The sequence below is a fragment of the Lepeophtheirus salmonis genome, chromosome Z (genome assembly GCF_016086655.4).
Source record: "Lepeophtheirus salmonis chromosome Z, UVic_Lsal_1.4, whole genome shotgun sequence".
NCBI classification, from domain to species: Eukaryota; Metazoa; Arthropoda; class Copepoda; order Siphonostomatoida; family Caligidae; genus Lepeophtheirus; species Lepeophtheirus salmonis.
The window spans coordinates 7,355,300-7,367,806 of record NC_092584.1 but is presented as its reverse complement, the minus strand read 5'-3'; the positions used below and the strand labels follow the sequence as shown (position 1 = coordinate 7,367,806).

Genomic DNA, 12,507 nt, shown 5'->3' with positions numbered 1-12,507 from the left:
AAATATTTATTACTGCTTGTCATAGCTACATAAAATAAAATTGTAGAAATATAAGGCAACAAGCACGACCACAAAACGGGGTATTTGTGCTACTACAGCCGATTCTAAAACCTAGTTTACATTAAAATTTTCTTCAATAATATTTTTTATTTTTGTACATTTCATAAATTTTAAAATACAGTAGTCTTCGTTTTCCTCATTAATTGCATGATGTTTCTTATAAGATAGGTCGGGGCATCTATTGATGAGATGATCTGTACCTTTCAATTCTTCCATACATACATTACACGTTGAGATTGTGTCCTTCCACTTGCTTAGGTGGGCTACAAAACGGCCATGTTCAGTGTAGGCTTGTACAATGACTCTCAATTTTTCTCTTCCAAGCTTGATACATTTCGACTTCGGCTTATTAAGCATAGTATGTGTATGTTTCATACCTTGATCTTTTTTATATCGGTCACACCAATATTGAAAGAAAAAGTTATGAATTACTTCCTTTATTTAGCTTGGAGGCGTCCCTAGAGTAAACTTGTTTTGGCTCTCAGTAACCTTCTTCGCAAGATGGTCTGCAAATTCATTTCCTGTAATATCAGAATGTCCTTTACAACATTCTAGATGTATATTTTTCTCACTCATTCCTTTGATGATGGTTTCTTTACATTTTAAAACTTCTTTACTAGTAATAAGTGGATTAAAGATTGCAGCAATTGCTGATTGAGAGTCTTATCTGATTATTACCTTGTTCAGTGTTTTTTTGCATTTGAGAAGAGCTTCTACACCTTGTGTTATGGCGAAAATCTCTTCTTAAAACACAGAAGCCTCTTTATTCAATGAAGCAATTGAATCACAAATTGATGCATCACCTGTGTCGTTGCCCCATCCAGCCCCGGGGTTTCCGTCTTCGTCGTTAGACCCGTCCGTATAGATCATTGCATCAGGATTCTTAGTATGACTATTATTTATCCAAATACGATTACTTTTTATGTAGTCACTTGGGTGATCAATTCCGACTAGTATAAGTATTTTATCACTATGACACCGATTCACACGACGTTTTGGAAGATTACCTATTCCATCCCTGATATCACTTAAGAAATATATATATATATTTTATTAGAATGAGTAAATAAAAGACAAAGGAACACCTGAAAACTTCTTAATTCTTTAATCCCTTGATAACTTTCCAAGGAAGGAAAGGAGAGATCCAGAGAGTCAAAAGTCATCCAAGGTCTTCAAAAAGAGCTAAGAGGCTCTTATATCACTATTTAATAAAATGATTAGGTAGAAAAGTACTTATGTCCTCTGGAGTTATATTTAATATCACAGATGTCAGAAATGACGTGTACTTTGTTACACATGGGTATATGAAACACGTTTTGGGATATTAGGAGGATTTTTGAAGCTCAGGGAAGCAGGGGTGGAGAAATTTAACTTGAATTGGGGAATAGCAATTCACCTGGACAGCCTGTTGGCCAGGGTGTTTTTTAACATATTAGAAGGGATCCTTTGTGTTGGTGGTGAATTTTAAACTGTCTTTTGGCACACCTGTACAACCTGAGGGTTGGGTTGTATTTTGTGATAATAGCAGGAGTTTCTTGATGAAACGCGGCGGCAGTTGTTTTTAAACTGTCTTTTGGCACACCTGTAGTAGGTTGTGTTGTATTTTATGATATTCCTTGATGCTCAGGGGAATAGCTGAAGAATTTAACCTTCCTTAAGGTCCAGCAGCTCATCAACACAACCTGTTAATCTGGGTGTATTGTAGTATATTAGAAGGGACATTTGATGGTTAAACACGCGGTGGTAGTGAAGTTTAAACTGCGTGGGGTCAGGGCTTCACATATACCATCTATGGGCCGGGGATATTAAATGGGTCTTTCAAAGTAATGTTATTCATCATTCAATAGTTTTATCGTACGAATATAATATAAATTGAACACAATAATAAAGTTCTCAATTCTACTCTAAGTCCAAGAAAGAGTTACAATTATAATTCTCCAACAAGTCCTCAGTTTTACCTTATCTTACCTATCTTTTATGAGCATATACAAATAAACAATCATGTTTTGATATAATTGAGCCTAATTGAAAAGGAAGTTTACTCATCAGGAATTAAATTCTAATGACAACAGCTCAGGATAAGAAAAATAAAGTGTACTCTTCAGATAGCCAACTCTAAAAAAAAAAAAAAAAAAAATAGCCTTATAAAAAATAATCGTGAGTGGAGTTTTGACTGAAAACATTTTTTCCAAATGACAATTGAGTGAGGAACCATTTGGCCTAAAAATGATCTACTACCACAGTCATGATTGACTACATTCAAACTACATACTTATGTGTTTTGTTTATCTACTTCAATATAATATTAGTGTTATTATTTTCATATTCACCTGATAAAAATGCAAAGATTATTTATTTCAAAAATAGAGAGAGATATATACTTTAAACATAAAATAAATGGTTTTTTTTTCATAACCAGAATTTATTTAAAAGATTTAGCAAAACTGGAAACATATTAGAGAATGATACAACTGAGTAATAAAAAATATTTAAAACGCAAAGAAACTTTCATTTAAATCTTCAAGACCTAAGCTTAATTGCATTTAAAATGATAATATAGTTTCTTAAAATATTTATCACGCCACCGCCAAGCTTGGAACTGGATGCTTGCATGGAGTAAATGCATAATTGAATTTCACTCAGTCTCTGAAGTGTTCCTTTACCATCTCTCAAAGAGTAGAGTAAACAAGTTTTAAAACTGGGCATTCACATAGACCCATAGAAGGGTTGAAGCTGTCTCTCTTTCTGAATTGCGGGAAATAGCAATTAGGGTTATCTGATAGATATCCTGATACCTCAAGTATTCCTGTCACTACTCAATACGGGAACTATTTCTCAGGTGGAGTAAGGAGATGACTTACGTCATACAATCCGGAGGAGCAGAGACATCAAAGCTCCTGCAATATAATACCGACTTTACCACATCCAATGACGACTGCAATTATAATCTTCGAATCTATTTAACACTCATTGTTTTTACCTGACTCCTAAATGAGATATCATTTAAACAATGTAGTCTAAAATGATTTTTACTCTGTAACCACGTAAGCCTTTTAAAATTCAGCGTAGCCAAAGGATTGTGATGCAATCCCTCCAAGTCTCCAAGAACTTCACCACCATTTCTCAGAAGCGAAGGATTCACTTCTGTAAATGTATGAGCTTAAGGTGTATTTAAGCCACAAGATAATTGAAGCAATTGGAACGTTTCTTTTGTAGTAGCAATAAGTTTATGTATTGATGACAGTTCTCTTCATTTAGGATGTTATCTATGACAGAGTGGTTCCATAAATTTTTTTTTTTTAAAGTATTTCACCAACCACTCGGTTAACAAATCTTTCCATAAGACTCAAAAGAAACTTATAATTCCTAGACCTCCCCAACTCTTTGGAGACATTATTCTCTTAATTATACCAATTCAGTACTGATAGGCCAGTTTTTGAGTTCTATGAGATCATAGCAACCCATTGGTTATAGAAGATGTATTTTGTCCATCTCCTAGCACAAATTTTCATCAGATTCAGTTAGACTCAAAGAGGTGAGATATTTTATTTTTATTTGGGATTTAAAAGTCTTCTCTTTCAACATCATAGCCCTGAGTACTGGATAGTTACCTTTTCCTTTTGCTGGAGAGTCTTCATGCCTAAGGCGTCAGAAAATCACCAGCGAAGTCCACAGCTGGTGTTGTCAATTTGAAAATGAACCATAAAATGGCTGAAAAAGGCTTCAACTCCGAAAATAATTCGTAATTATGAACAAACGGAAAAAGGGAGAATGTATATTGAATACGCATGAAAAAGGGGAATTAGGAAGAGGATTAGCGAGTTATCCTCATTATGGTTGAAGGAGGAACATATTTCTAATTATAATGGCCAAGGGGAGGGAAAAACTTTGCGTCACTATATAGTGTACTATCTTTAGTGATGCTAATCGTTTAAAATAAAACTAAAAAGACTGAAGTCCTGTCAGTCCAGTCCTGATTAACTTTGTCCGTCATAAAATCGGTTCTATCAATATTTTATGGTAACTACAATAGCTGAAGTGACGTAGTTACTCATTACGTCATTTCAGATGTTGAAGTTTTATCATGTTCACTTTCAAAGAGACGAAATAGCTGAAGTTGAAAGTAGTAGGTGTCTGGTTAGAACTAAGTTCTAGCTCTCATTAAATCATTTTTTTCAATCCTAGCTAGGAGTGGAGAAAATAAAAAGATATTTCCGTCTGAAAGACGCACTAATCGGTTTTTAGGACAGTTGAGTAGTGATAATTTTTACCAAATAGTCCTTCGGTGTAATGTCTGGCAACCAAATTGTCCTTTGGCAAATTGTTCTTAGTCAAATTTCATTCGGCAAATTGTCCTTTGACAAAAATGGTTTCGGTAAAAAGTCCACTCACAAGTCGCCCGTTTTTTTTTTTGAAGTTGGCAATCTGAAGAGTAAATTTTCTTATTCGGAGCTGTTGTGATTAGTTTTTAATTCCTGAGAAGTGAATTCCTCTTCAATAACATTCAATTGTATTCCAAACTTGATTGAACATTTATTCGAGCTCATAAAATAATAATTAAGGGGCTGTTGCAGAGTTATAATCGTAAATCCTTCTTGGACTCAAAGTAGAATTGATAACTTTATTCTCGTGTGCCATTTCGTCGCAATTTATATTATATTCGTGCGATAAAACAGTTGAATGATGACTAAGCTTGCTTTGAAAGACCCATTTAATATATCAGGATCACAGATGGTATAAGTGAAGTCCTGGACCCCAAGCAGTTTAAAATCAAACCACTGCCGCGTTTTTAAGCATCAAATACCTCTTCTAATATGCTATAATACAGCCTGGGCAACAGGTTGTTTAGATCAGCTGTTGGACATTAAGGTAGGCTAAATTCTTCAGCCGTTTCCCTGAGTATCAAGAAACCATAAAAATATCATAAAATACACTCAACCCTCAGGCTGTGTCAGGGGAAGTGACAGTTTAAAATCCACTTCAGTTGCGCGCTTCTAAGCAACAAGGACCCTTTTAATATGCTATAAAACACCTTTGACAGCGAGTTTTTCAGCATGTAAATTGCTGGAGTACAATTGAGGATCGAAGTCGTTGTAATTCTCCCCTATCCCCCCTCCATCCTGGTTACAACTGCTTTCCGCAAATTTTATGAAACGTCAGGGCAGCTTAACTGCTCTCCTCATCTACATTCTTCAGAAATTGTCCATGTTGATTTTCAGCTTCCTTTGTATTAAGACGTCCAAAATACACCTGATTTTCATCACTAACCTTGGATTATATCGCGCAGTTACAGTATGATAAAGAGGAATACTACAAATGCGAGCATAATCTTATCTCTTGGGGGGAAGGGGGGGGAACAAAAAGTTTTTCTTATGTGAGTTATAAGACGGATATAAAGGGTTTATAAATTTCTTTTGATATATATAAGGACAATTATGTACAATTAAATCCTTTTCCATATATAGATAGCAACAAAATAACTTCAAGGATGATTAATTAATCTTAAGTCCTCCCGAGCATTGTTTTCCAAAATATATACATAAAACATAAATATTTATATGACCCATTTAAGTCAAGAACCCTATTTTTTTTAGGGTAAAACTACGTTTTTTGACTGCTTAATCGTTAGGGATGTTCAAATTGTAGAAAGGCTTGCAAGCATAGACTATATATACATAAAATAGTATTTAAATGCTGGTATCCTACAAGATACTAATAAATAACATGTTCTTATTAATTATTCCTATGGTTGTAAATCCTAAGTATTTTTGAGCGAGCGAGTTTGATTCTAATTGGTAATCTAAAGAGTATTTTTTATTTTGCCAAAGATGTTATTATCATTTTTTAATTCTTGAATAGAGAACATCTACAAAATTAAGTAAGGACTAGTGCGTGTGCTGATTAAAAAAGAAGAGTTACTTGTATTTAAATAATATAAAAAGCCCGTTTGTTAACAAAAAAAACAAAAACTAAACCCCGAAAGTATTGGTTTAAGTCCTTGCTGGAATTAGAGAAAATTGAGGATCGACATAGGATAATTTCAGCCTATATAAACGAAGTAGGATTTGTGTTTCTTTACTTTATCTCACAAATCCTATAAAACATCGTAAGCTGCTTTCTTCATAGAAATTCTTCAAATTGTCAGTTGTTAGCACAATATTTTTTTTTTTTTTTACATACTGGGAGGTCATATTTTACACAACTTTATTAATGCTAACGAAAGAAACCCATCTCCTCCGTTGCAAAAACTCTTTTAAATTAGTATTAGGAGTTTTTTTTAACTCTTTTTGGACTTTTTTTAAAATACAGACATGATTCCAACACCCTTCCTTCAGCCAAACACCGAGGTCTTCAAAGCCACAGTTAACCAGTACTGGGACGACATGTGAGGGGACTACATATGCAGTGGGTGCTAAGACTTCCTCCGCCACCTGGAAGCCATCATTACCGCTAAGGGCGACTGCATTAATGTTGAAGAGAGCTCAGACCTACATCTATTTATATTATTAATTTTGTTGAAATTCTATTGTTGATTTTTTTTTCTTGGCCAGTAAACGTATCTATATTTCAAATTTTAAATTCAAGGCATCACATACAACGAAAATATGAATGCTTAACAAGAGTTGCACAGCAAAATAAGTACATTTTTTACTAGAGTCACAGAAACTTAAAGTGGAATGTCTAAAAAAAAAAAGAAGGAAATATAGTAACAGAACGCTATAAAATCCGGTCAACAAAATATTAAAACCAATACAAAGGCTAAAATACCTCTAAGGAAAATTATTGTTAATTTGGAGGGCAGAGGGGTTCGAAAAATTATCTAATAACAACAGAGTTCTCTTCAGGGGTTTTATTGTTCGCAGTGGTCTACCTGTAAAAATCATGGCCAAGCCGTCAGCGTAACAAAGAAATTTGAGATGAGAAGGAAAGGAAGAGAAACTCTTACTTAAACTTTCTTAGAGAAGAAGGTTGGGAAGACATCACACATAAATATGTAGAAGCTCAAGGCTAGTATCAAGAAGCAATGGACCAATATGTCCGCCAAATATTTTGTGGCAACCTGCACCCAGTTCGAATCTCGTGTGGAGGCTGTGATAGAGGCTGCAGGCAGACATATTGAATAGTTCTTGTCAAGATTGATTGGTAAAAGTTTTTCCTTATCAATTTTTAATTATACTTTTCTGATAAAAAGTTATTAAGGTTTTGTTTTGCTTCTTGATGGCGGAAAATTTCCCTGTTGCACTCTATATTGGAAAAATAAAGGATTTCTTTTTATTATACTTTCCATAAATAGACAATGAAAAACGGGAAACAACACCAAGAATTTGTTGTGGAGTTATTGTCTATATTATCAGAGCAAAATTTGTGTTTTGCCGGATGCCTAACAACACCGGACAATGGCAGGTATGTCTGTTATTAATAACATACTAAAGAGTTCTTACATTTAAAATTTTTGGAAAACAATTTGTAAAAAAAAAATTGAAAATATATATTTTACGAGTACTAAATTTGCTAACAAAAAGCAAAAATGCACTTATTTTTTTTTCAGGGAGGTTGGCTGGAGGTCTTTAGCTCCCCTCCTCCCTCTCCACCAGATCTACAGACCTCCAGCCCATCCCCTGCAGACGCCCAATATATAATTAAATAAAACTCATTCTCCATTGGCTAAATACCAACTGATTTTTGGCTTTTCCCGGTTTCTTTTGTGTATGAAAGATTGGATGATAACCACGATTAGGTCTCCACTCTAAAAGTCGTGCTGGCACTCTGATACTGAACGCTTAAATAAATGATCAAGATAATGATATTAAAAGGTTATATATATTTTGACATAATTAAATATTTATACACAATCCAAATACAAAGATTTGTTCTGGGGAATGTTATATTTTGATCTCTCTTTTCCACTTTCTAAGAAACAAATTGCAAAAAAATATCTGACTTTCAAATTTAGACTTTGAACCACATATTGAGGAATAATGAACTCAATATTTTATAAATAAGTACATAAATATTAACCCCTGTCTACGTTGTAGATGGTAAACAAAAAATAATTTAACTTCAATTTCATCTATGAATTCATTTTATATACATTTGTTTTCAGGGGCGTCCGCAGGGTTTGGAGGGGATCTGTAGCCCCCTCCAAATTAAAGAATTTCGTTTTTTACCAGAAAATTTTATATTTGATTTTTTTTTTTTTCAAAAAATTTGATATGTGAAAAATAATAATTTTATTTTCTATGAATTGCTTTGGATTTTTGAAATTTGTATGCAAAATGTTTCATATTTGAAATTTTTTGAGAAAAAAATGTGGATTTTTGAAATTTTGTTCTAAAAGTTTAATTTTTTGTAAGAAATTATAATATTTGAAATATTTTTAATGTTAAAATTTAATGTAAATTTCTATAAACAAATATATATTTACATAATCTTGCGGACGCCCTTGGTTTTTAAGAACCCTGTACCTCAATAATTATATCAATATGTAAAAAAAAAATAATAATAAATTAATTAATAAATGAATATATTGACAATAATGAAGATCATGTAATTAATTAGTTTGTTGAGCGTTTATTCATTAGAATGATATTTTTTCTTATTTTTTAGAATCATTTTTTGTGTACAGAAGCAGCTCTTCAATACCCAAATTTACTACTTGTACATACTAGTGTTGAAACGTTGTTTAAAGACCGAACCGGTCTATTCTTCCTACTTTATATTTATCTTACTTAGAAATTGCAACAAAAAAATGGCGAGGAAAATGCAATTATTGGGGTTTCCATGGATGGTCAATTTATTAATGGAAGGATTATATTTTTTTTCCCCAAAATTCATATCTATTCACAAAAAATTTCAAAAACCTTTCTCTATTCACAGAAAATTAATTTTGTTTTTTTAAATTTCAAATATTAAATTTTTGGAAATTTTTCCCTAAAATTCACAGCTTTTCACAAAAAATTAAAATTCATGTAATCAAATTTCCAAAGTTAAATTTCAGATATATCATTTTTGGATAAAAACTTCAAAAATTCATAGCCATATACAAAAAAATAATTATTTTGCTGCTTGGTAGTATAATTTGCCCGATTGACAAGAACATTTTCAATTAAGAAAACAAAAATTCCTTCATTTGGAGGAAGGCTACAGACAGTGTATAAATATTTGAGTGTTCTCAAGTCCTTAATTAATTTGTCTCAGACTTATTGATTGGATCACAATGCGAAATGAGTCACACTTCGTATGACATCCTCAAATTGATGTACGCTCATCATCAAATACAGTTCTTGAAGTATTCTTCCAGATCCTTTTGTGTTAGATCATGGAAACGATGTGAGTCAACTTTTTTTAATCAGGGGATCCAAACTGAGCTTGTCTTTAAGAACAGTACGTCGGACACGTCAAAACTTGATAGGGGCAGCTAGGAGCCTCATGATTTTACAGTTTTCATTGAGCAGAAAGAAAAGGTTTCAAAAACAAATGGGCCGAGTCAGGATGCCGCATAATCAACATACTTATGGCACCATCTACAATAATAAATCGTAATGTATCATAACTCATTCATAAAGTCGTTGCTTTCCTTACACAAAAACATAAAGTGTATTCTGTTGTAACCTATCGATGTTTTGAACGTTGATTGGTTGAAATAGAATGAGTTCTTTTTAAATTATAAACAATTCCCATTAATTATTCGTCAACTACTACTTTTGAGACTTTGTCTCTATTTTTTTTTTTTTTGAAGAAAGGTTGCGTCATATATGAAAGGTAACAACATTACATAAATCATGATACATCCCAATCTAATAGAATTCTAGACACACATGCATCTACCTTTGTTTTTCTATTATTATTTCCCCTCTTGAAGAAGTTGAGTAAAACATGACTTTTGTTCCTTTGTTCAACCTATCACTCCATTTATATTCCCCTAATGTGGGAATAAAAATTATGTGTGATTCTTCCATGATTCATTACACGTCATAATGTGATGTCAATATACTCAACTCATACATGCATTGAGTATGAAAAGAAACACACATCACTTTTTAGAAGCAGAACTCGTTTGGTCTATAAAATAAGTTATAACAGTCCGGGATTTCTGGATTTAATTGCAACACTAGTATATATATATATATAATATGTTGGTTCAAAAACCAATATTTTAAGGGAAATAAATAAAAAAAACACAACACAACAATAACAAAAAAAATTAAAAATAGACAAAAAATTATCTCTATTTTTTTTTTCTAACCACATAGGAACTTTTTCTTCGACACGTCACACCATTGAAGGTCTTTAACATTTTTCTGTGAGCTACTTTATATGTTAATTTTCTCAAAATAAATTAATATCTACGTTGTTTACTAAATCTCCTTCAGATCCTCTAGAATTAGGTATTATCCAGGAAAATAGGGACTCTGTCCAATTTCGCATCTAAAAAGAGGTAAAAAATAAAAGAAAAAAAATACACATCAGGCGGGAAAATGAGTCCATTCCTTTTTGAAAATTAATGAAAGACAGACAAAAAAAAAATCAATCAATTAATATATCGTTAAAGATAATTTGAATAAGTGTTTTTTAAAGCAGTTTTTAAGTTTGCTTAAGATCCCGAAATATTGGGAGAACATTTCCTTATCCCTCCGTTAGTGATCATCCTTTTTTATTTTTACAAAGTTAATGAACTGGGGTAAAGGGATACCAGAAAAATAAAATAAATAATTTTGATTACACAGTCAACGCAATAGGTGGGGATTTTAAATCCGAAATTACTTTAGACCTCAATATCTTGACAACTCTGAGATATATGTTTATGAAAGTGTACACATCAAATTCAGCTCACACAAAACTATATATGTAAAATACAAAATTCTTGCTTGATGTCTGTTGAATACGAGAGACCATTATTGTGTGCCTCTGTAGTAGTTTGCACGCCCAAGGACAAAAGTATCTCCATATACAAAGTGTTTTCAAAAAAAGTAAGGTCACTTTTATAATTTTGCGCTCAACCTATATATTGCGTATACTAGATTTTTTATTTTTTTATGTTAGTACATTCGAACATGTATTTATTGTTTAAAGCTATTTAATATGTTTAGTTTGATTGTGGGAGACATAATGGGGGAAAGTATTTTGTGTGTTTGGCGATTTTTTGCTATTGAAAAAATATGGCTCGAAGAATTTGCATAAAATTTTGTGTCAAAAATGAAATCAAGTGCTCCAAAACCTTTGATTGTTGAATGTGGCATACGGTAAAATTATTCTGAATAAAAATAAATGTTTACAAGTCGTACCAACTCTTTCAAGAAAGCCGAGAAGAGGGCAATGACAAATCCATGAATAATGAGTTTCTCATTAAGGGCTGTGCCAAGCTCAGGGCCAGGTAGGAAGTTGTGGTTGAAGCGTGGGGTGGTTGGTTTGTATAATTGACTTCAATATAAAGGCCGTCATGAAAGAACAGAGTATTTGTAAATTCCTTAATTATTTGAGAGAAATAAATTTCTAAAATACATACTCCTTAAATTTCCGGATTTATGATCCCCACCCTGTAGACTCAAAATGACATTATTTCAGTTTGTAACATTTTGAAAAATTAATTAATCCATTCTGTATTCAAAATAGTTATAAGATAAGCCATTATCACAACAGCAACAAAATTAAATTCCTCTTGTTTCTGACTTAGAGGTTTCAAGAATATATTAAAAAGGGTTGGACGGTGATAAAATGTAATTTGGGGTATAAGAAATCCCAGTTCATTAACGTAGGCTTTAAAATGTCCCCTTTGATAAAGATTAAGAAATGTAAGGTTTTAGCTCAATTGCCGTCAATTTTGAAAGGTTGCACCGTGGAGAAAGAAATATAAAAAGCCTTTTCACCTGACGAAATCATTGTTGATGTCGGCCATTTTGTAAATTTTCGTGTTTTTTTACCCGTAAAAGCAACTTGTTTTGAAATAATAAATATGTATATATGTTCAAATTTTCGAAATATTAAGCAATAAGTTAACGCAAAATTAAAGCTAAAAAAAAAAGAGATATACTCAGTACAAGTCAGATAACTCAAATTTCTAAGGAACCACCAATTTTGTTCAAGATATGAAAGAACTAAAAAAAAATTTTTTTTACGTCATAGCCACATTAAGTTTATTTTCAAGGAAAAAAAATTATATTTGGCAGTACATCAACATTAAACAACTCCGGGAAGGTATACAATGCAAATTTTACCATTGCTTTTCATTGCTAATAAAATACAAAGTCTACAAAATAATTTATGAATAAATAACTATGGAGCAAAATTTCTCAACAAATGTGCAATCATTGTATAAATTAATTTCATTAATGAATGAATTTCATTGCTCTGAATGAGATTTTTAGGGGTAAATCCAATCTTATAGAGCAAAAAGTGCTATGATAACTATTCTATAGGTTAATTTTTTTTAAATCAAAACTTCTGCCG

The 12,507-nt window shown here is 32.2% G+C and overlaps 1 protein-coding gene across 2 annotated transcripts in view; it reads right to left on the bottom strand.

Annotated features, from left to right (window-relative positions):
- Positions 1 to 9,781: 9,781 nt before the first annotated feature.
- Positions 9,782 to 12,507, bottom strand: part of LOC121130280 (uncharacterized) — a 286,433-nt gene continuing 283,707 nt past the window's right edge. For both annotated transcript variants that reach the window (XM_071893687.1, XM_040726040.2), the window contains exon 10: positions 9,782 to 10,488. In XM_071893687.1, coding sequence (XP_071749788.1) covers positions 10,390 to 10,488 — 99 coding nt within the window. In that variant the 3' untranslated portion in view covers positions 9,782 to 10,389. The remainder of the gene's footprint in view (positions 10,489 to 12,507) is intronic.